The 26,190-nt window shown below is 37.3% G+C and overlaps 1 protein-coding gene and 1 long non-coding RNA gene across 4 annotated transcripts in view; both read right to left on the minus strand.

Moving 5' to 3' along the window:
* Positions 1 to 564: 564 nt before the first annotated feature.
* Positions 565 to 4,136, minus strand: LOC125272566. The gene is made up of 2 exons (XR_007185886.1): positions 3,039 to 4,136; positions 565 to 2,806 (listed from the first exon to the last, which is right to left on the minus strand). It is a non-coding gene; the product is annotated as an uncharacterized LOC125272566 (long non-coding RNA).
* Positions 4,137 to 4,874: 738 nt separating this feature from the next.
* Positions 4,875 to 26,190, minus strand: part of klhl5 (kelch-like family member 5) — a 76,019-nt gene continuing 54,703 nt past the window's right edge. For all 3 annotated transcript variants that reach the window (XM_048197491.1, XM_048197492.1, XM_048197490.1), the window contains 7 exons: positions 25,643 to 25,855; positions 14,180 to 14,366; positions 11,133 to 11,357; positions 9,985 to 10,147; positions 9,668 to 9,880; positions 5,700 to 5,871; positions 4,875 to 5,150 (listed from right to left, as the gene is read on the minus strand). In XM_048197491.1, the coding sequence (XP_048053448.1) occupies positions 5,094 to 5,150; positions 5,700 to 5,871; positions 9,668 to 9,880; positions 9,985 to 10,147; positions 11,133 to 11,357; positions 14,180 to 14,366; positions 25,643 to 25,855 (1,230 nt within the window). In that variant the 3' untranslated portion in view covers positions 4,875 to 5,093. The remainder of the gene's footprint in view (positions 5,151 to 5,699; positions 5,872 to 9,667; positions 9,881 to 9,984; positions 10,148 to 11,132; positions 11,358 to 14,179; positions 14,367 to 25,642; positions 25,856 to 26,190) is intronic.

Consider the following 26,190-nt stretch of genomic DNA (forward strand, 5'->3'; position numbering starts at 1 on the left):
AAGACGAAAAAAAGGCATCCATCCATAAAAAAATGAATCCATACGACTCCATTAATAATAAAGGCCTTCTGAAGCAAATCGATGCATTTGTATAAGACAAGTATCCTTATTTAAAGTAAAATAACAAGCTTCCGGTGTGACAGCCATACGCATTCAACGTACGTCCAAAAAGCGTTAACTCCCGCGACGTTGTACACAATGCCATGAGGTTCTACACAATGACATGACTTGCTACTATATCTCTGATTGTGTTCGTCCGAAAGAATAAAGTCATATATGCCTAGGAAAGCTTGAGGGTGAGTAAATCAGGGAATAATTTACATTTTGGGGTGAACTATCCCTTTAACTCCTTTCTTTTTTTTGGTCATGGAGTGATGCATGAGGGCATGACCTCTGGAGCAGCATGGTCAGATGTTTGTCAGACCCAATGGTGAAGCTGCCGACCTCTCCATGTCAGGCCTAATTTAGGTCTTCTGCACCTGAATAACAGTTAAAATTAATGAGCCGTTGAGCCATTGTCCCAGCAGACCTGCTGCACACTAAAGCACAAACGCAAGCCATAAAGACATTCTTTTACAGTTTAATAACCAAAAATATTCATAAATCAAACAATACACTTAAGTGTGAAATGTATAAGAAAAACAATTGCGTAGACAGCATATTTCATATTACAATAAAAAATTGTGTGCCTCCCATCATTATACAGGTAGCAAGCTCTGCACAAGTGAGAGATGCATCCATGATCAAGACTACAACATATACATAACAATATGCAACAATATGCATAACATTAAGTGAGATTTCCTCGTGAGGTCAGTCACTCTTTTCACTGATACAGCTCCCAGTATTTAAGATGCATAAGATGACAAATACAAAAAACAGTAGTGTATTCAGTGAGAATGTTGCACAATCACATGTAATGCAGCCTCATGAATATATAAATATTCTAATCATATATGTGTGTGTGTGTGGGGGGGAGGGGTGTTTAGCCAGAGGTAATTACAATGAAATCAAAGGAATTCTCTCACAACGGAATGAAACGGCACCATTTGTTTTTTTATAAACTGTTTACATTTTCCATAAGATTTAATTTAACATTATATAGAATAAGTTTGTGCGCTATTGTACACTGTACATGTGATTGTTTTTATGGTATCTTCTTATGATATACGTTCCCAATATATATAGTATCCAATGCAAATGAAGTACATCTGTGATCAACCAATCAAACACCTGCTCTGGTGACTTGATTCTTTTAAAATCTTCAAAAAACAAAAAAACAAAAAAAAAACTACTAAACCTCACAAAGGCTCTGCTTTGGCTGAATATGATTATGCTACAAGATAATATTTTAATATATGATGACCTGTCAATAACAGAATACATATAAAGGGACCATGACACTTTTGAAATGTGCAATGAAATATAAATAACTCTGACCGACTCTTCGCCCCCTACAAATGAAACCAATATAACCCTTCCTTTGGAAGTCTTGCATGTACTCATCTCATATCGCATAAAATCTCATAGCTGCACAAGAATGACAAAAAATGTATATATATTACAGCTTAATGAAAAAATATAAAAACAACAGTATGATGTAGAAATAAGACATTACAGCACCAACATTGTTATAGTTTAATATCGACCGAATAAAGAGAATCTAACGTGAAAATCCTATCGCAAATGATATGTGGTGATCTCTGATCTCAACTGTTCCCTCATTTTATTCTGTTTCTCTGAACACTGAAATGGATCCTGGGATTTAGAAAACTAGAGCAAAATACCAAAACTTCTCAAGCTGCACTTTGTACTCAGTATGGGGTTTAAAAGTGTGCCACACACACACACACACACACACACACACACACACCTGACTGAAAAGGAGAGGAAAAAAGAGGAAAAAATGACCAGACAGGAACAGATACCCTGAAAATGCTGGAGCCGTGCAAAACAAACGGGTGCACTGAAGCGATCAAAAGAGTTAGTTTAAAACTCTGCTTTTAAATTTGCTTCTGATTCTGTATCTAACAGCACACACACACACACACACACACACACACATACACACACACACACACAAAAACAAACATTTTATCTCAGCATCAAAGAAAATGCTCTGGGTGTACTGCAAAAAATAATTTTCTTAAATCAATATTTTTGTTTTACACCATCCTTTGAACAAGATAAATTTACTTGGGAAGCACAACAGAGAACAAATCCAAGTTTATTTTCCTAAACCCACTGGCAAATTGTTTTTCATTGTTTAATGCATAAACAACGCTATATTTTGCTTCATTTAAGCTTTAAAAAGCTGCCATTGGCGTAAGAGCCATGATATTTATTCCAGATACATTCTGGAAAAACAAGCCCTAATTTTTGATACAATTTTGCTTTTCAAATAAAGTTAGTTTGTAAGAATGTTCAGATATTTTTACTAAAAACAGTGACAAAAATACTGTTTGCATGTATTATTCCAGGTATTTGTGGGACTTTGGGACGTAAATCTAAATCATGCTTAATCTGGTCTTTTTGCCTTTGTTCTGCTCCCCCAGCAGAATTTATTTGCATTAATGGACAGTGACCCAGAATCCAGCTGTTATTGTGGAGATGAATCACTGTGCAAAAATAGAAATATTATAAATAAAACACTGTGTAAGCCATAAGGAAAACCCCCACAATAACCATTATTTACAATGATCTTTTTTAATCTTTTTCTAAAGCTTTCCTTTACTCAGCAGGGGAACTGCTACAGAAATCTCAGTTTGTGTGGTTAACTTCCTCCGCTGAGTACTGGGATGTGTTTCTATATTCAAAAAATAGAAAGAATGATTCAGAGTTCTGAATATGCATTAGACCTTGTTATGATGTTCTTTCTCTGAGCTTGAAGCGAGTTGGGGAATAAGGGCACAGTATAATGAAGGATTGTGTTCCTCCCTTGTAGGTATAATTACCATATTCACATGCAATATTGCTGATATGCTCTAACTGTGTTTGGGCAGGTAAATTAAATATAAATCGAAAAAGTACGCACTTACAATAGGCTGATAATGTCAAAATGATTTCCACTCTCAGCATGCAGCCCGATTTCCATCTCTTCCTTCCCAATTGTGGTCCTTCTATCCATAGCTTCCTCTCTCTTATCTTTTCTCCTCACTCTCGCCATTGTATTTGCCTGTCTAATATAGACACATTTGCGAGATTTAACATGAGTTTGGCCGCAGAAGCTGCTCAATGATCAGTACCGTTGGATCAAAATCTCTTTTCTGCCACAGGACTGTTGTTCTGACCTTGCTATTCTGTAAAACAAAATCAGCATGCTTAGTGAATACAACTAAATCTAATCGATGTCACCCTTGATTTCACTGCTAAAACATTAATAATAATGCTTGATTTTAGAATAGACGGAAGGAAATACACACACATACATACACAGTACAATCCTTGCCTGGTTCTCTCTCCAGCACTCTTTTTTCCCTAGAGACACTTTAATGCACTCCGGCTATTCTTAGATGACAGACCATTTCTTCAGAGAAAATTTGGCTGTGCACATTACAGCTATGTTTTAATTGACTCTTAATAATTCTTTATCCTTTCCACTCTGTTTCTTCTCTGTGATGTATTAAATATTGGTAGTTTTAAATATGGCTGATGTAAACAAGCCACCAAAGTAACCTTATTTAGATGTAATAATTTAGCTGAAAATTTTCCATTCAAATGTTTGGGTCAGTACAATTTCTTTAGATATTTATTAAGGAAGTCTTTTATTCTCACCAAGACTGCATTGATTTGATCAAGAATACAGTAAAAACAGTAAAATTGTAAGTATAATTACAATTTAAACTGCAAAAAATGCTCAAAATTAAGTGAGTTTTTGCTTAAAACAGGCAAAATTATCTGCCATTGGGGTAAGAAAAATAATCTTGTTTCTGTTTGAATTAAGATTCTATTTCTTTATCCATTGGCAGATAATTTTGCAAGACATAATATCTTATGCCACTTTACTCATCTAGTAAATGCATCTTGATTTAAGAATTTTTAGATATTTGGACTGGAAACAATTTTGCAGTGTAAAATAACTGTTTTCTTTTGTAATATATTTTAAATTTTCAGCATCATTACTCCAGTCTTCAGTGTCACATCCTTCAGAAATCATTCCAATATGCTGATTTACAGCTCAATAAACATTTCTTATTATTATCAATGTTGGAAGCAGTTGTGCTGCTTAATATTTTTGTGGAAACCAACATCTTTTTTTTTCAGGACTTTTAGATGAATATAAAGTTCAAATGAACAGTGTTAATTTGAAATAGAAATATATAACATTATAAATGTTTTTACTGTCTATTTTGGTCAATATAAAGGTATATAAAGTGCACCCAAAAATGAAAATTGGTAACCAGAAAGTTGACTTCCACAGTTTCTATAGTAAATAGTGACCATCAACTGTTTGGTTACCCACATTCTTCAAAATATCTTCTTTTCTGTTCATCAGAAGAAAGAAATTCATACAGGTTTGGAACAACTTGAATGTGCGTAAATGATGACAGAATTTTCATTTTTGGGTGAACTATCCCTTTAATGCATCTTTGCTGAATAAAAGAGAACAAATAATTATTATTTTTTTGAATGATAGTGTATATATTATATATAGCTACATTATGAATATATGCAGTATATAATTCTTTTTTGTGGTGGGGACAATGGAGGGGCAAGTAAAAAAGGGGAAAAAAATCTTCTTGTTGGGCCCTACATTCTGATGGTGTGGAAACACCCTATATATGGAGGGATACATAGATAGACAGACGAATGGATGGACATTAAATCGAATAAACCCTGTTAACCAGAGACAGCTAATGACGAAGTCTACCTCTGAATGTGCACAGCTATGAAATAAACTGCTTTTAATAGATAAAAACATACTAGAAGGCATAAAGGAAGATCACAGTTGAGTATTCAACTGTATGTCAGTAAGTGTGATTTTCTCTGCTGTGGTCAGCAGAAGCTCAGATCTGTCTGGATACACTACTAGAGCACCGGAGGCTTGTACTGTAGGAGGGTCACCATGGAGATGATTGACAGCAGGAGGCATTTCAAAGCTTTACGGCAACGACACAAGCTCCGGCTCGACCTAAGCACAACGGCGCCACCTAGAACAAAAACACAAATCCCAATTAGAGAGAATAGATTCGACTTCACAAACGTTCTCTTCGGGGTGCATTTATGGGATTGATGTTCTCAATGATGAGTCAATTTCTCTCTGTCAACACACATACTGCTCCCTCTCCTCCTCACACACACTTGTACGCAAACATACACTGTTACCCACACACATCCCGAGGCTTGTTTTTCTACAAACGAAACAATATGAACTCTCGGCATGTGGGCGAAGGAAATGTCGCCTAAAACATAACGAGAAATGAAGCCCAGGAGAAATCAGGCGGTTGCTATAGCGCGAGGTAATAACAGACGTTGTGATGCAGAGAAGAGCTGTGCTCCTGTCAAAATGATGGAGGCCCTGCATTTACATAATGAACAAACAGCACCGTAAACAAACATTGCCAGGAGGAATGAGGCAGAATCAAACCGTAACAGAAAACAGAGCTGTTACTTGTACGTGCGACACGAAGGGAGGAGAAGATTGATGTAAATGTACAGATATTACAAGAAAGTCAGGCAGATGGACAGTATGTGTTTACCTGTGTCCACTCATTGGTTTGGGGATCGTAGGCTTCCACTGTGTTTAGGTACACCTGCCCATCATAACCACCGACAGCATATAGACGGTCCCCAAGAAGACACACGCCCACGGCGTCTCTGCTGAGGCTCATGGGAGCTACTGCTGTCCACATGTCCGTCTTCGGGTCGTACCTGAAAGAAATGGTAAAATAGTAATTATATAGACAGGGAAAATCAGCCATGTTGATTTACAAATACTAACTAGATTTATATTTCACAAGACCTTGCCATACCTCCTTTTGTCTCTTTTCTGTCAACAGTATAGTCAAGTCAATAAAGTACCCATATCTGACTTGCAATTTCAAATCATATATTTAAATATAACAAATCAATTGTAGCTGTGCAGATATCTTCAAATTGAATTGTACAACTAAACCCTGTTGGTGTCCCAGTTGTGGCGTCATTTTCATCACACCGAATAATTTTGACCCAATAAATGCGGACTTGGCGAGCATAAGAGACTACTTTCAAAAACATTAAAAATCTCTAATGAGAAAAACTGTGCAGCTAAACAAACGTGTAAGATATGCAGGTAGGAAACAAGCATCTGTTCTGTCTCCTTTCTGTCAGAAGTCCCGTCAAGTAAACTTTGACTGACAGAAACTGAGAGCAGTCAGGGTGCAGGAAGTGTTCGGCAGACAGACAGCTCTTTTAAACAAAGATGCAACGGGGCAAAGAGACAGACAGATGAGAGAAGATGATGAGCACAAGTCAGTCACACTAAAGACCAAATGCATTCTTAGTGTTTCCAAGACATGACCAAGAGGAAATCACACTCAGAGGCCACTAACCACCCAGAAAAATCATTCTGGTAGGCTGACGTTAACTAAATGGGCTTAAAACACAAAGCGGCTCATAAAATCTAAATGTTGTGGAGCATGCTGTTCCTTCTCTCGGAAAAAAGCTTTTATCTGTTCATTTATTTGGAAACTCACAAGGATAAAAAAGTCTTTCTTCACAATGTCATGCATAAATCACAAGTGGGATTTTACCTGCTCCTGTTCAAATGGAATCTCTAAATTTTTCATTAAAACCCAAGCTCCGGTGTCATGTGGTGCTCAGACAGTGTGATGAAGGAATAATTGGCACGTCCTACACGGGCTTCACTCATCATGAAGTTGCTGCTGTCCAAATCAATAGACTCTAACACATAACAAGCTGGCACATGCAACTTAAGCAACATGATCAATCACTAGAGCGTGTCAAATAACTACACTACAATAATAATAATAATAATACATAGTGCAAGATGTTCCATTGCTTACGTAGGATCGTAGTTAATACATTCTGTAATAAAGGGTTAGTTCACCCAAAAAATGAAAATTCTGTCATCATTTACTCTCACTTCATGTTATTTTATCTTTGGCTTCATCTTAAGACTTTCATCTCTGGCACACAAATGAAGGTATTTCTGTCCCTCCATTGAAAGTCTATTCACCCAAAACTTTCATAAAGAGATTGTAAAAAGGAATCCATTTGAATCGAGCGGTTTAATCTAAGAGACTGGATCTCTTTATATGATGAAGCCACATCCACATGAACCCAGAGCTTTCCCTATGCATTTTTTTTTTCTCATTCTAAAAAAGTATCAAGAAATATCTGTGTACACACGAAACCACTGAAACCAAATCAAAACGATGTAGTATACATGCCAGACCAGTATGTGGCACTGTTATTCTGCCACAGAGATACACTAAAAATGGAGAAGAAGACTTGGAGCATGCAAGTCAAGGGCTGCGTCCGAAAACTGGAAAATGCTGCCTTCCGAGGACACATTTCAAGGTAGTAAGGCATCAAGGCACGTCCGAATCCAATGTTAGCTTCACTTCCTCTCTCATGAGATACCTTCCTCAGATCGATTTTTGAAGGAAGCATGGATGTATCCTTAGCTGCCTTTGATATCCCACAATCCTGTGCTTTCCATTCTGTGACGGTTGAGCTAGAAAAATAAAGATGGCGTCCGAAAGTTGCGTTTGCTGCTCAGTTGTGTACGAAAAAATTACGATTTTGATCAACATATTTCAATTTTGATATAATTTCTATCGAGAAATTAATACTGTAGTAATTAAATATTTGTTTAGTTCTCACCAAAGCTCGCGCTATATTGCTGTAGATCATTAAACTGTTACGCTGCCTCAGAAGTCTGTCCGAAATCAATTTCGTGAGGTACCTTCATGCACAAATGCTGCCGTACAAGTCATTCTCTTATAAGATAGCGAGGCAGCAAGACAGCTACCTAGGTTTTCGGACTCAGCCAAGGAGTCGAGACGTGGGGTGATGACATCATCGTTTCATAAAATATACGGATCGGCTGCAAGGGTGTCGTTTTTTACAGATTTATCCACTCTGGGACCCGCTTTCAAAAAAATAGTGGTTTCAGGCTCCCAAAATGCTAGATCCATCTGGACGATACACCGAGACGATACAAATTGATCAGCAAATGTACATAGAGCACTCAAATTTGGTAAACGGAAACTCAAGCATGATTGCTTTACCTGTGATAACCAATGAGGTTCATTCTAATGTGTCATGGCAGCACATCTGAGCTTCCGTTTACCAAATTTACACAAGAACCAATGATGTTTGTTCTCACGCATCAAGTAAGTACGGCTGAGCTTCGGTTTACCATATTTGAGTACTCTATGCATTGATTTTGACAGCGTAATTATGACATCCATACTCGAAGTAGGACCCAGGCAGCATAAGATTTGTTCTATGCCAGTGGTGCAGTACATGTCCACATTATTCATTAGAAGGTTTGACCTAATGCTTAGACAGATGCTTTTTCTGTCTTTCTATATGCTCAAAACAGTGGTGAGAATGAAGCTGTGCTAAACTGGTTGTTTTTATGACACTTAAAGGACACTTTAATGGTATCTAAATGATACACAAAAAAATAAGAACTCTACATAGAACATGTGGCAGTGAATTGCAGAATACTTTTTCATAGTTTGCACATCCTCTGACTTTCAACTATACAATAAGTAAAATCGCATACACTACACTCACCTGCACTACCTAAGTTTGTACAGCGCTCATTGAGTCAATTTCTCTTTAGGGACTCATCTGTAGCACTTTGATGTAAACACATTTGTTCTGGGACTGCTGTATTGTCTTCTTGATGTTCACCTTGGGCTTTGAGACCTAACCATAGCATATTACTGTTTGTAGCGATATATATACTGGTATTTGCCACCTACACAAGAATGAGAAACTTCTTGTCTTTGGACCAAAACTGTCAAAAATATTGAGTTAAGTTTACAGCAGAGTTTCTCAACTGGTGGGTTGTGAGACAAAAATAGGTCTCAAGTCTGTGACTAACCATAATTGTGCAAAGAATATGGTTTTTTTTAATAGGGAGAAGAACACGCCATTTTTTTTAACTCTATATTATAGGGCTGCACAATTTGCAATTTTTCTAATAAAAATTGTGATTTCAAAATGTGGTTTACATTTTTTGAGGGATTTTTTAATGACTATTATTATTATTGTTATTATTGTTATAACTAAAAACTAATAAACAAAACAATAAATAATACTATTGTAATATTTCACTGTAAGATATGGATATGGACTTGTGAGTTATCCATATGACTATATTATTATTATTATTATAACAAAAATAATAAATTACTATTGATATATTTCACTGTAAAATAAATGTAAGAAAAATATAAACATTATAATATATTAAATCAATATTATTAAGATAATAATAATTATTTTTATTTTACAGTACACCTGTAAAATTACAATATTAATATTTCTGGTTTATAATATATTTTATTTATATCTATAACATTATACCATAAAGCTTTTATTTTGCCGGAAAACCATAATGAGCCCTTAAAGCTTCTCTTTTGTTGACAATAGCCAGTTTATAAGAACATTGACCCCATTTCTGTCCTATTGATTTCAGCCCTTTTACCTTTCGACACAGTCTGACAGTCGAGATGCTAAGCTTGAGGCTGGGGCATCATGTCCACCGATAGCGTACAGAAAGCCATTCCATGTCGCTACGCCAACACCACCTCTGCGTTTAGACATGGGAGCACAGCTGCTCCATTTGTTGGTGTGAGGATCGAAACTCTCCACTGATTTCAGACATGAACTTCCATCCCGGCCACCCACAGCATACAGCCTTAAAAAGAGAGACAGAGAATGAGAATTTTGATAGTCAAAATTTTAATGGCATACATGGAGTCTGTTCAATTAGAAGCACGGTTTTATGCCGTCTATGCTTACTTGCTGTTTAACACTGCAACTCCCACAGTGCTTCGAGGTGTTGCCATGGATGCAACAAAGCTCCACTGGCGAGCTTGAGGGTCCCAACGTTCCACCGTGCTGAGATAACTCCAACCATCATGACCTCCTACTGCATACATGGGGCCCTCTAACACTGCAACACCTACAAACACAAATGATCAGAGATCGTACATAAGCTTTCATATGTCTTTTAGGCAACATTCAAGTGCTATGCTTGAAAATATTGTGTAGGGTCCACTATGCGGTAAACATGGACAGAATCGCAGAATCCAGTCAAAAATAGAATACATGGTATAACACAGAATGTCATGAAATTTGTTCAAATTTGTATGAATATATCAAAAGTAGGGCTACAGACTTCAATCCAATAGTGATATGGACTAGTGTCTGTGAATATTAAACCACAAAAGACTGCTATTTAAAATGAACTCTCCATGTTCTACGCGTCTTCTTGTTCTACTTTGCACATATTTAAGAGTGATGTCTGTGGTGTTTTCAGTGTCTGCCATCTCACATTTCACCTCCAGAGATGCTCAGGAAGTCACTTCACCAGCAAACTTTCATCTGATAAAACTATTGTCAAATACACAGTGAAACTCAAAGATCTTCAATACAAACTGCCTAACTAAAAGTTCAGTTTAACTGAAAGAAATTTGTGCTGCATCTGTTGTGCAGCACTTTGCTTGCCCAAAAATGAAAGGAACTGTACAAATTTCAGTAGATAACATTTTAAAAGATTAATTCAATTGCTAAAGTTTTAGGCATTCATTTCATTACCACAATTTTTGATAACAAATTTGTATTATATCACAAAACACAGAATCCAGACAAAAGAAAAATTAAAACGGACAGAATTTCTGAAAAAAATAAAACATTTTATAGAAGAATTGTATTTTTAAAATTGTAATAAATAAAATTGTCAAAAGTTCTATAAATTTAATTAAACAGAAATCCTTTTTGATTATTAAAATCTAATTAAACGAAATGAAATAAAAATAATAAAAATAAATGGGAAAACACAAAATTTGGGCCCTAAATATTGTGTCAAGCTATCAAAAAACATATAATTCAAGCGAATGACCATGAATAGACCAATGAGGACACTAAATGCAAATGTTATTCCTCACCCAGGCCGTGTCTGTGCGTGGACATGGGGGGCATGACGCTCCAGCTCTTGCTGCGGGGGTTGTAACATTCCACTGTGTTGAGAGTCTTGAGGCCATCTCGTCCTCCAACCACATACAGGCGGTCGTCAAGAACCGCCACGCCAAATTGCAGCCTTCTTCCACTCATAACGGCCACCTGCCGCCATGTGTCCCTCCGTAAACAGTACTGCTCAATACTAGTGGCCCCTTTAAATACAATTACAATCAGTTATATCTGTACATCAGCAGAGCCCATCTGTAAGCCACACTATTAGAGCTATACACACATGCAAGGATTCAGATACATTCCCTATTGATATAAAGAACAAATGAAGATCTTTAAAGTCTTGATAGTTACAGACAGTGGCGTAACTTTGTTTTAAAAAGTGGGTGGGACAGGAATGTGGGGGGGGGGGGTGTATTGTAATTGTACTATTACAATAATAAATGCACAAAATTTATTGACATAAACCTCATGTTTAATATGATAGTTCCGTCCTTACGTGGATAAATATGTGGATCTGGGTTGGGTATTAGATTGTCCTGATGGACTAGTGGTATAATTCTTGTTTAGCATGCCAGAGGTTCTGGGTTCTAATCCACCCTTGTATCATTTATTTTATTTTTTTTATTTTTTCTCATTAAAACCAAAGATGTTCATCAGTGATTGTATATCAAGAGCAGGGACACGTTTATGTGCATTTTGATTTGTGATTTCAACGGAACGAATAGAGTCTCCAAAATAGTTAAGCGTTAGATTGAAGCGCTCGTCTGTGTGAAGACTGCGCAGTGTGCACGAGCATTGAGAGATCACCAGATCGCCTATTATTTAACACAAATTGATAATTAACTAGAGATGTTTATTTTGTATTAGATACATCCATGCCGTGAGACGTTTCAAAAAGTGGTGGGGACAATATCGACCCTGGCAAAAAGTGGTGGGTCGCAAATGACGCCTATGGTTACAGATGATAAGCAGAAATCTGAAAAAAAAATGTCTGTTAGAAATTCTAGGTTCATCAACCATAACTCCATCCAGGACAGCCAGGAACCTTGGAGTTGTGACTGAGTATCAGTTAAACTCCTTGTCCAAGCTCTTGTTCTTTACAGACTGGACTATTGTAATGCTCTCTTGGCAGGCATTCCAGCATGTACTGTCAAACCTCTGCACCTGATCCAGAATGCAGCAGCGAGAGTGTTCTTTAACAAGCCAAAGAGAGTGCACGTCACACCTCTCTTCATCAATTTGCACTGGTTGCCAATTGCTGCTCGCATCAAATTCAAGGCACTGATGTTTGCCTACAGAAAAACCACTGGCTCTGCACCCCTATACCTAAACTCACTACTTCAGACCATATATGTGCCCTCCAGAAGCTTGCGTTATGCAAGTGAACGACGCCTTGTGGTGCCATCCCAAAGAGGCACAAAATCACTTTCACAGACCTTTACCTTGACTGTTCCATGCTGGTGGAATTAATTGCCTAATTCAACCCGAGTGGCTAAAGACCCATCTTTTTTAATCAACACTTGACCTATTAATACTAACACTTACTATTCTATTCTGTATATCTATTTATTTTTTATGTATTTAAAAAATGCCTTGTTACATGTACTGTGCTAGACTAACTGGGACTAGTCTCAGCACTTACATATTGTTGCCCTATTGTTGATTTGATTGCTTCTATTGTTCTCCTCATTTGTAAGTCTCTTTGGATAAAAGCATCTGCTAAATGATTACATATAAAGCGTAAATGTAAATTGAAGATAAAACTACATTTTTGCGAGGTTTATGCTCGCAAGTAAAAATTTGCTAATATAAAAATACATTAACAAGATAAATCTGCTGAAAATAAATCTTAAACTGTTAATAAGAGGTAAATTTATCTTGTTGTTTTAAGACTGTTGGGGCATTTTTACTGGGTACAGGGAACACACTGGGAACACAGATGACCCTGTTTTTTAATCATCTCTGAGTTAATAAACTAAAATAAGAAAAGAACAACAGGAAGTATAAAGCCCTGAGGACCAAACTATGGAAGCAGAAGTCTCCATGATTCTTTTTTTAACAATTAGCTAGTTTGTCTTCTAAAAATGTACAGTAAATGCATGAGTAAGATTGGGGAAGCTAGAGTAGAGATCAGTAGGAGAGCTACAGTACTTCTTCAAAACACTTTATAAACCTGGTTTTACAGGTCATTGGCTTTATAGGCCAATAGAGTGCAAACCCCCCCCAAAAACATATAATTTTTTTTTTTTTTACCATAAGCTGTGAGGTTAATATATTATAATATATATCTTAGACATACTTTTCCATATAAGCAATAAGTCAAATTTCTGGCAAAGAGTTTTATATTGTATGATTATGTAATTTGCAGTGCTTCATGGACTCCAAAGTTGCAGTGGACTTCATAGTCTTCCTCAGATTTTTAACTACTTTTTGCTTCAAGTTTGTAATGTTGTGATTCATCTAGGAGCTGGGTGGTTTGGTTCATGCCTTTGAACCCTTTATTGAAAAAATATTATGAAATGAAAAACATGAATCGAATCAAGTGGGTGATCACTGTGGCACTCTATACACCACTCACTACAAACTATGAATCATGTGAATCACATATAGTACATGATTCACTGTCTTTCTGAATTCAGCCACCTTCAGCCTCATTAAACATAATACATACTTCAGGTCTTGCTCCTGAAAAAGCACATTTGCAAGTACGTAACAGATCAGACCTTTCACCATAAAGAGGACAAAGCCCTAATTTAAATATAAACTTCTGTCTCATTTTTGGTCTTTTTAAATGTAAAGCACTTACTGTTTAAAGCTCCATTAATTTAAAAGACTCAAGACTATACTGTGAAAATGGAAATGTCTCAGCAGTCCACTGCACTAATGGAGAAAATCTGACAAGTGAACAAGAGAGAAATTAAGAGGAGGGGTTACCTCGTTATCTGCCAAGATAACGATTAAAACACAAAAGCGAAGGCAGGTAGACTATAGAAACTACATAAAAATTATATGAAAATAATACCTTTTGTGGCATCCATGCCACCCACGGCGAAAAGTGCCCCTACAGTGGCCTTGCGTGGACGTGTTCTCGGGCTCTGGAGGAGCGGCCGTCTCTCTGGCAACAAATGATACTTCATGGCCTCCATTACCAGCCGCTGACACTCCACACTGTCCCTTAGCAATGGATTCGCCTCCATATCGGCTAAAAACTGCATGAAGAAAATACAATAACTGCATGACTCAAAAACTACAGATTACAAACAAACAGATTATAAAATCTGTTTGTTGTGGAGAGAGTTAATACCTTCTCAAAGCTATATTTCCCCATTAGCCTTGTTGCTCAAATGTTTTTTCCCCATGTAGAGAAGAAATTAGCTTTTAGATATTTGAATTAGAATAGATTTATTTGTTGCAATGTGCAAACTGAACGTTATGACAACAAATGTTTCTATACATTGTGAGCAAAAAATGTCTCAATATAATCTTGACATTATAAAAACAATGGCTTGTCTGCAGTTTTGAATCAGAAAGGTGGTTTAATTCACTATATTAAAAACAATAACAAAGAAAACCAGGAGCACCAACTAAGTGTTAACTGGTAAGGAACACACATTCACGAATTGAGCTCTTTTTTTGCATTATCTTGAGCTTGAACAAATACACACAACATTGTCAAAATGCCCGCAGTCGTTTATGTCTTAAGTGAACGTAAACAGTTGAGAAAGAACTCGGATGTGTATCATTATATTGGATCTGTGCATTAGGTCTTAAAGTGACAGCAGCCTAATAAACCTGTGTCAATGTTCATCAAATATCTATAATAAAATATGTTCATCTATATTTAATTTATACAGTGAAGACTATGCAGTGTTATTTTGCATTTGATTATTTAATTTATGTACCTGAATACTACTGTCACACCTAGTTGAAAACCTTAAAGCACTGTATTTAATGTGTATATTTGTTCTATTGTATTTATTTGTGCTATTACTTGTAATTTGTTTATTTGTTCTTATTTTATTACTGACTGTTCACTTTTCTTCAATAATGTTTGAACTTTATATTAGGCTAGTAGTTTTTGCTGTGGTATCAAAATCGGACTCAAGCATTGTGAAATTTCACTGGTATCTAAAATGTAGGAGCTTATTAATTAGAATACAAGGTTATGTCATGAGTAAAAAAAATAACTTTATTTATATATTTCAAGTAGATAAAGTGCCTTTATATCAAATTACATATTAATACCTTTACAGTCATTGCTCTCATAAAAATACCATTACTTGTGTTACATGAGGAATTTTAAACGCAAAGACCCAGTTATTCACTAATGCATTTTGTTGTTGATTATTTTCAATACCAGTCATTAACAATTTTATCAATTAGTTGTTGCAAGCAACACTAATATTATTCACACTAATCACATTAATAATAAAGTGCGAAAAAATACTAAAGATGACACTAGCACCAAGAAAATAATGACTTCCCAAAATTAAAGGCCAAACAAGTCTGCCACTGATTGGGCAAAACAGACTCATGCCTCAAAATCCCTCACATGATTGGTTATGCTAAAGTCGCAAAATATATTATACTTATTTTTTCGTATTTTTTACTTGGTTTCCTTATTTTTATCTTCTATCTTATTTTTAATAAACTAGGCTAAAAAAGACACTTCAGCTCACTTCTGGGCACCTTAGTGTTTACTGTAAACCCACTGCTGCTCAATTGCTTCTCTAAAAGCTGAAATCACATCAGTCATGCTGTCATATAGACCAACGAGCTGCTTGCCAACTTCAAGATGTTGATTTATGCTGGAGAAGATTAGCTTTAAGATTAGCTAAAAGCTTTAAACCTTCCAGACAGGAAGGGCATTTGTAAGAGAAGTGACCAAGACACCAGTCACAACACTGACAGGTTGGAAAGTTATTTGTCTGAAATGAACAAAACAGTCCAGATATTAACAATCTCATCATAGATTTGACATCTGCAAGGGAGTGATAAGAAGAAAATGTCAGTGTAACCATAATAGAAATGATCATCAGAAATTTCTACCGCTCGACAACTTCCTACCGATTTATTGTCTATGGCAGTGGTTCCCAAACTGGGGTACATGAGGTGACAGAGGGGGTACGCGAACAAAATGCTGAATTTTGCCATTCATTTAATTCTACCCCACCTTAAAATAACATTAAAACCGAGCATGTGTTCTAAAAGGCAAAATGCTGTACAAGGTCAGTACATGGCATCCAATCAAATTACCTCATCTTTTGCGGTCAAAATTGACTGCATCCACACAAGCAGCATGCAAATGCAAATCACACTACATTACTGCCTTTCCTGACAATGTACCTTTGTAAAAGTGGGGTTTTAGTACTCACTAGCATGGAGAACAAGTATAGACACAGAGGTGCATAGAGATCGATTTTAAGACTCAAACTCTATACAAAAACATACCCTGTGTGAGTTCTTGTTTTTAATGCTGATATATTTATACAAACAGAATGCAATTTTTTCTCAAATATCCACACGATTGCAAATGTGACATTGATTTTATACAATAGTTCAACAAATAAAGGTTAATATCAAAATTATGATGAAACAGGCTTGAATCCATTTGAGCATCAGTGGTATGACCTTAAAAACTAACGTCTAGGAAGTCTTTAATCAATTAGGTAGAGTTGGGCCAAATTTGCATTAAAAAATGGCCAAAACTTTCACAAACTAAAGTGCAAAGTTCCTACACACATAGAATGAAAAAAGAATGAAAATGTAAGGGCTTCATCCTTGATAAATGAATAAAACATTTTTGATATATGAATGCATTTTATTTATTGATTTACAAAGAAATTATGACAACTGAGTCATTTTCAGTTGCTAAATCCATTGCACTTTTAAACACTACCATTCAAAAGTTTGGGGTCGGTTGGATTGTTTTAATGTTTTTGAAAGAAGCCTCTTATGCTCACCAAGGCTGCGTTTATTTGACCAAAAATAAAGTAAAAACAGTCTGTGAAATATTATTACAATTTAAAATAATTTAGTTTTAATTTATTTTAAAATGTATTCTATTCCGATGATGGCAAAGATGAATTTTCAGCAGCCATTACTCCAGATTCACTCCAGCTTTTTAATGCACCCTTACTGAATTAAACCAATGTATTAAAAATTATTAAATCTTACTGACCCCAAACATTGTAATGTATATACATAGTACTGAATTATTATCAATGACACCAAAGTATTTACAGTTTGTTTAAAATTTTCGAACAAAAAAGTGAAAGAAAAGAAAAAAACACTGTAGTCACTATAAATGAGCAACTGTCTCCCAATCTCCCATTGTTCACTGACCTTCTGATTTCTCAATATTTGTGTAATTTGACGGAGGGAAAAATCTAAAGAAAATTTAAATACTTTTTTAAAGCTTAGTTTATTCCTACAAAATAAACTAGGTTCCAAACCGAACCCTTACCCTCAACCACATAAAGACACACTTTGATAACCTGACAGCAGTGAATCCTTCCCAGCTTCACAGACCTTGAGGGGAGGACTCTGGGGACACAATGAAGAGAGGAAACAAGCATCTGATGAAACTTCTGACAAAAGGTCCTACCTACATTCCATTTTTAAAAAAAGAGAGAATCCCAGTGAGAGACAGAGCTAGTGTCCCTCTGGGTCTCTGACAGAATGCAGAGACTCTTATATAGGTTACAACTCCTGAGCAAACAAGCTTTTAAAAAAACTAAAACACACACACAAAACCCGTTTCCAGCTACAAGCTCTAAGAAACTCGAAATCATTACCAGCTCATACATAAACATCACACAAGACATGCTTTATTCTTTTTCCTCTCGTGTCTCTCTTTTTCTCAAAATCCTTTTCAAATGACACCTCTTGTGGCCGTTAACGAGTATTCGTTCGTCACATTTATCCTCTCATCTGCCCTGCTTATCTCCTCTCTCAGCTGGCTAGTAAACGGAGAAGGTTTTGATTAGAGGGGTGTCTTGGATAGTCACAGTAATAATAACGGCATAATGAATTCTGCTGCAGTGATATAGCCCTATAGAGACACTCTTTAAGTACATACACATACCCAGTGTCCAAAATTAGCTTCTTGCTACACCTCCTAAGGGAGAGAATTGAGAAAATTTAGCATCCATAATTTTTAAACATGAGTTGTTTTGAATAGAAGTGTCGGCCAAATGTAAATATAAAAATGTATGGAACATAATAAATTTGTTTGTATATATTTATGTGTGACACAATGTGATAAATTCCTCATACTGTATGCACCATCACACAGAGACAATTTCTTAAATAGACATTTGTATGTTTTTGATTAGAATCGTGCAGGTCAGACTATCATTCTTAGTGATGCACCAAAATTTCAGCAAACAAAAACATAGAATTTTTGGTTTAGGCTGAAATAATTTTGGAAGGCCAAAATCATTGACTTTTAAATGGCGCTTGGCTTGTTTGATGGTGTGTTTTCACTGTGTGTCTGTTTTGTGCACAAAATGTGGATAAGCTACAACAAGGAAACGTGTCACAGTCTGTGTGTTTAGTTTTATTCTCATGGACTTTTAGTTGGTTTGTCTTCAGTCAAGTTTCCTTTGTTCTAGTTTCCCGCCATTAATCTGTTACCATGAAAAAAAATCTGACACTTATTTAATGATCACACCTGCTTGACATTTAGTTTATCTTGTGTATAAATGCTCTCTGTTTTCAGTTCCTTATTGTCCGGGATTGTTTGTGTCTTGTTACACACTGAACATTACCTGCTTCTCGTATTGGAGTTTGTTTAGTAAATAAAGAATGTGTTTCGGAATCTTTGTCATCCTTTTCTTCATCATCTGAACCTACACGTGATAGAATACCGGACCGGAAAATAAAAAATGAGATTGCATCTATTAACATTTTGCCCAAGCCTAAAAGGGTTGGGATTCTTATATTTCAAGGAGGAAGGACCTTAGAGGAGAATGTGAAGAAGTTCATCAGCGCCAGCCACCTCGCCACCTGTGATGACATCAAGCTCATGGAGGGGTTTGTGATCGGTTTCGGCAACTAGATCCAGCTGCTAATGCCCTGGGGAAACTCCTGCTGGACGCTTGCTGAGTACATCAGCTTCGCCCTGTGGGTCGACGGATCTTCTTTTGCTGTGGGAGAAGCAGAAGAGGATCCAACAGACAGTGTCCGGTCCTACTTATCCGTCACCGCCCCAGAGCCAGACCCAGTGCCCATGTCCACTATGGTTACGGAGCCAGAGCCCACAGCAGACAGAGAAACCCGCCATGGACATCAAGCCTGAGCCAAAGTCCACAACGGAGCCAGAGCCAAATCCATCTGGAAGCTAAGCCTGTGGTCCCGGCTGACCAGGTGTGTGAGCCTGCAGCAAAATCCGTGCCTGTGGAATTATTGGTGATGATTGATGAGGAGGAAAGCCTAATGGACTGGGAATCGAATGTAGTCACTCTGCCCGCCTATGAAACTTCTTTGCCACCGGTCCCTTACTGGACAAATGTATGTTTGTCACTGCTAGTCCCACCCAGCTCAAAATCTTCTATGCCTTCATCGCTGCTGGTCCTGTCCAGCCCTAGTTCGTCATCTCCACCAGTCCTGTCCATCATAGAGAGTTTGTTGTCACCACAATCCCTGTCTAATCAAAGAGCCTTCATCCACTTCCTCTTCTGCACGCTCCACTGAAGCCAGCCATTCCATCAGCTCTGCCTCCGCTGGCTTCCTTCAGCCCCTCACCATTAGCCCTGCCATGCAGCCCTGATCTGCCTTGAAGCTTCCGGTCCCCATCTCTGCCCTGGTGTGAGGAGTCCCGGGCTCCGCCTCATCCCTCGGAGCCAATCGGCTCCGCCACGGCTCCTCGCCCCCTCGTCTTCACTGGGGCCATCATCTCTTCAGCTACACCGGGCTCCCTCGTCCCACCGGCTCCACCTGGTCAGTTGTCACCCCACCATCTCCACTGACTTCCAGGCTGTCTTCTGCACTCCATCCCTCTACCCCTATGGCTCCATCAAGCTCCTCCATCCCTCAGGCTCCAACGGGGTCCTCACTCACTCCGGCATCACCTTGGTCCTTCTGCCCCTTGGTTTTACCTCAGCCACTCATCGCCTGGACTCCGCGTTCCCTGTCCGTTAGTGACATCGGGTCTCTTGGTCCACCGGACGTCGCCTGGGCCTCACCATCGCCCTGTGTCACCTCAGTCAGTCGGGCTCAAAGGACTACTTTTGCTCCTCCCTCCATCAGTGCTGCCATGAGTCGCCTCCATCATGGCCATCTCCTGGGTTGCTCTGGGATCTCGTCATCCATCCATTCCCTGGATCCTCCCACCGTCATCTCCTCCATGGTCTCTCCCATCAGCTCCTCCATGGCTTTTGCCGGCATCTGCTCTGCCCTGGTTCCAACCCTATCTACAACCCTATGGGTTTCCAGAGCCTCGCAAGTCCTTCATCCACCTCCTGCACCTCCACCCATCTTCCATCAATTTATCCATCATCTTCATTTCCTTTGGCAATTAACTGAAATAAATATGTTGAAGCTGAAGTAATACAATTACTAAAACTTAAACTAAAACTGAAATAAAAACAAAGCTATATAGAAATAATAAAAATGACAAAAGCACATAAAATGACAAACTAAAATTACAACGAAAACTGAAAATATAAAAAAAACGCATACTACATAAATGACATGCATTCACACACACATTTACAAAACCGTACACATGCATATGTGCATACACAATCATTCAGTACCATCTAACTGAATCCATAATCATATCCATCACTGCACTAAGAGTTAGAGCTCCAATATACCACCCATTCAACACCACCTCCACCTCCTCAGTCTCTGTTTTCACCTCCCTCCCACTCCCCATCCCCATCCATCACCCCATACTTCTTTATCTCCACTCCTCCCTTTCTCCTCCTCCTCTTTGTGCTAAAAACAAAAGCTAATCATTTCCACCACTTTCATAAAAGTGTCCATGTCACATACAGTGAACAAGCGCATCTGTCATGGACCAAAATCGATCATCTCCACTGAATGTGAATACTGAGGATATGTGTTGAAGAGAAATGAATGTTCTGTAGTAAGGATGGCTGGACGGTGGCTTAGAAAGGCTTTTTTTCCTTCACTGGAAAGAACAGAACAACCTGCAATTTACATTTAGATGGAACTGAACAAACTCTACTCAGCCAGCCACGAGTGGGATCATCTGGAATTATTTAAATATTTCTCTTTTTTCACCTAATAAAAAAGGGGGGAAGAGAGAAATAAAAAGGAAGAAGGAGAGAAAAAGCGAGAAAAGGGAGTTCAGTGGAATTCATCATGCATTAAAATGAAAAAAGTGCAAAGCTTTGAGTTCTGAGGAGAAAGAAGCTCAATTAAACTGTATATCCATTTGAATATCATGCCCTGTGCCCACCGACTGACTGCATGACAATAATATTGAAACACTGCAGTAGGGCTGCACAATCACATAATCAAGATTACAAATCTTGAAAGTTGACAAAAAATATCTATTTATAATGCGTTTTTAATAAAAACCAGTGCTAATGCACAAGTTATACGTGGTCTAATTCGTAGATATGTGTTTTATTTTTCATTTATGCATTTGGTTAGATGCTTTTATCCAAAGCAACTTATAATAACAGTGTATATAAGACAAAATATGAATAACGTTGTAAATTCTGTTAAAGCTGACCGGTTAACAATTGTCTTGATTTACAGCAATATATAAAAAGCAATAAAGTAATTCAGGAACAGAGTTCTCATCTTGATTTTGGATATATAGCCTACATAAAGAATGCATGCTAAATAAAACAACTGCTCTGTACAAAATAACACAAATGCAAAAAGTATTTCAATTCTATAAATCTCAATGAATAATCGTGATTATAATATTAAGGTAAATAATTAACTACTATAATTTTTGTCACACAGCCCTGCACGGCAACATTTAAAAAGGACCTCTTTAAAACAAATAAATATGGTGTTTTATGCATTTAAAGGGGTCTTGAATTTGGAAATCAACTTTTTCTTGTACTAAAACAATATCCTTTAAGTGTCAGAACTGAAAATAAAAGCTTTTATTGACACCAGGCCCATGGAATGACTGATCCTGAAATGTGCCATAGAAGAAATCAACAACTACTTCATCATTGCAACGTTAGCCCCACCCACTGTCGTGTTAGTGAGATGAGGAGGAGAGAATAGCAATATAGGATAAAATAACATTACCTTTCAAAGGATCCTAATGCTAGGAATATGGTTATTATAAATGTGAATGTCTCAGATGAGCTTTATTTATTTGCATTCGCGATTTCACTGTGGATTCTTTGGTAAATCAATAACATTAGGGCGCAGGCTTTGCAAACAGAATTTTACGATATGGACTCGACAGTAACGCAACAACATGAAGGTACCTGTGTTAATTCTAATGCCTGATCTGATATGTAATGATTCATGTACAGTCAGATGTTCTTTGTCTACGTGTCAGTAAATCAAACCAGTGACTAAACAGTCAACTTCACATTTTTTCTCTTAGTAGAATGAAAATAAACAGTGATGAAATTATACAAAGAAACCGATCAAAGAACGCTCCCTTTGTAATCGCTGGAGCTATCAATCAAACAGCGTGAGTTTATCAGTGAATGAGTTCTGGACATGTGCCAAAACTCCTGTTTTATTCAACAAATCTCTTAGTTACAATGCATTTACACTGTTAGTTACGATGAAAGCATTCGTTAGTGTGCAGAAATTGAGATGCAATGACGAGTTCACTGCTTTCATGCACTCTATATGTCTGTGATCGGCTGCAACCTTTCATGCCACAATCTAAATGCAATGCAACACTTTTCACGATTTGTTAACCTTGAGAGCTGTAATAGTAAAAATGTGCTAAAAGTTTTTGAGGGAGTAATAATTATCTATTTCAAATGGAAAGGTGTTAGCCAATCACAGCAGTGGGCATTTACACTGAAGTCTCATGGGAGACATGCCCCTTAAAACAGAGCGTTCAAATAAGAGGGCTAAAATCAGGGTAAAATGCCATTTATTTCTAAATTATGACTATTTTTGAAGTAAAAGCACACTAAAGTTATAAGTGCACCCCAGGAAACATTATAAAACAATGCATTTCATGACCCCTTTAAGATGTAGAAGGCAACAACAACAACAACAACAACAAAAACTTTTCAGTGGAGTGTGTGTATGTGTGTAAGTGAAGAATGTGATAAGAGAAAAAGAGACACAACAATATCCTCCTTATCACACTCTCCATGCTCCAAAAGCATCTCACCACAGACTCATAGCCCAGCAGAACAGCACTGACCTTCACATACACATAAAGACGAGTACTATAAGGGCCAAATAGCAATGCTCTAGGCGAACGCATAAATGCAAAGGCTCCTAGCTCGATTTTACGCATGAACACATTTCAAAATGCATCAGAATGCAACTCGTAATGGAATACAAGTATGTGCTGGGTTCCATAATGGGAATCGGAGTGATCTGAATTATTAGTAACACTTTACAATAAGGTTTATTAGTTATCATTAGTTAATGCATTGGTTAACATGAACTAAACATGAACAACACCTCTGTTCAGCATTATTTTTTTTTTTTGCTAATGTCGACTTGTACATCTACTATTGCATCTCTTAACATTAATAGCTTAATTTGTTAACATTAGTTAATGTATTAGTTAAAGGTGCCCTAGAATTAAAAATTGAATTTACCTTGACATAGTTAAATAACAAGAGTTCAGTACATGGAAATGACATACAGTGAGTCTCAAACACCATTGTTTCCTCCTCCTTGTGTAAATCTCATTTGTTTAAAAGACCTCTGAAGAACAGGCGAATCTCAACATAACACCGACTGTTACGTAACAGTCGGGATCATTAATATGTATGACCCCAATATTTGCATATGCCAGCCCATGTTCAAGGCATTAGACAAGGGAAGGACATCTGGATCTGTGCACAGCTGAATCATCAGACTAGGTAAGCAAGCAAGGACAATAGCGAAAAATGGCAGATGGAGCAATAATGACTGACATGATCCATGATATCATGATATTTTTAGTAATATTTGTAAATTGTCTTTCTAAATGTTTCGTTAGCATGTTGCTAATGTACTGTTAAATGTGGTTAAAGTTACCATCGTTTATTACTGTATTCAAGACTGTCATTTTTTTCATTTTTTAAACACTTGCAGTCTGTATAATTCATAAACACAACTTCATTCTTTATAAATTTAAAAACAGTGTGTAATGTTAGCTTTAGCCACGGAGCACTATCAAACTCATTCAGAATCAAATGTAAACATCCAAATAAATACCATACTTACGCGATTAGACATGCTGCATGACGAACACTTTGTAAAGATCCATTTTGAGGGTTATATTAGCTGTGTGAACTTTGTTTATGCTGTTTAAGGCAAGCGCGAGCTCCGGGGGTGGGGAGCACAGAATTTAAAGGGGCCGCGCAGCCTGAATCGGCGCATATTTAATGATGCCCCAAAATAGGCAGTTAAAAAAATGAATAAAAAAAAATCTATGAGGTATTTTGAGCTGAAACTTCACAGACACATTCAGGGGACACCTTAGACTTATATTACATCTTTTAAAAAGACGTTCTACTGCACCTTTAACATGTCATGAACTAACAATCAACAACACCTCTGTCTTTACAACAGTAATCTTGGTTTTCATTTCATTTATACATTTAGATATTCTGAAAAATGTTGGTAACCAGACATTCGTGATGACCAGATGGTAGCCATTGACTTCCATATTATTTATTTTCCTACTATGGAAGTCAATGGCTACCATCAACTGTTTGATTACCAACATTCTTCAAAATATCTTCTTTTGTTTTCAGCATAAGAAAAAAAAACTCATACAGGTTTGGAACAACTTGAGGGTGAGTAAGTGATGACAGTGGAATACTAAGGAATGCTAAAGTATTTATTATGCATTTTTGTGAACCTTATTGTAATGTGTGACCATTTTAACATTACTTGTGTTTATAGTGTTTGCAGGCTCTTTACTAACATTGTTTAACAATAAAAGAGCATTTAGTGCTGCTGGACTTTATTGTAAAGTAAAATTTGTGTGGCATGCTTGTGTAAAGTATTTGTAACACTCAAAATGAGTCATAAGTACAGTTTTTCAATTATTAGGGCCATTTGGGAGGGTTGTTATCAAGATGATGGCCACAAAGTGGGCCGACTTGCTTAACAAAGCTTCAAAGGCTGTTTAGCATTCTACTGCAAAACGTCAAGAAGCATTAATCACTGTGACTGACCGACTTACTGACTGATCCCCCAATTAACTGATTAGCTGATACATGAATTAATGCAGATTAATGATTTTCTGATGTGGTTTTATGGGTATACTGATCAAGCTGCCTGAACAAGTAACAGCACAGCAGAATAAAAGACTGGCTGACTGATGGATGCATGGTTGACTGACCTGTGGCTTAAGCAGGGGTAGGCGGATGTGAGCGAGAAGAGCAGGAAGCTGTGATTGACGGGTGGGCACATCATGGCGGACCCAGCTGAGTAGGGCCGTTACCACGGTTTCCTCTTCTGGAACGTTCATGTCATCAGAAGCTAAAAGCTTCTCTACCTCACATGCAGGCAGGAGCAGAAACTCCTGATGCCTTATGACCTCCATGAAGTGCTCCTAGGGAGAGAGAGATTATCTGGATTGGTTGATGGAACCAAGGATGTGGTTGTCACAAAGTAGAGCATCAGAGAATGTGTGTGTGACTAATGGCCTCTCAGCATAGTAACGTACAAAATACAAAGTGAATGAGCACTCTCCTGTAAGTTGATTTGACAGATGGATGTGCCAAGAAAATAAATGGAAATAAAAATTTAAACGTGGATCAGTGGCACGTGATGTTTAGATCAGGCTTAGGATTGTAGATGTGTAGTCATAGCAAAACAATTTTTGCAGTGCAGCCCTGTACAATAACACAAAAATCAAATCAAAATTATATATATAATTTATACAAA

Source organism: Megalobrama amblycephala, linkage group LG7 (assembly GCF_018812025.1).
Source record: "Megalobrama amblycephala isolate DHTTF-2021 linkage group LG7, ASM1881202v1, whole genome shotgun sequence".
NCBI classification, from domain to species: Eukaryota; Metazoa; Chordata; class Actinopteri; order Cypriniformes; family Xenocyprididae; genus Megalobrama; species Megalobrama amblycephala.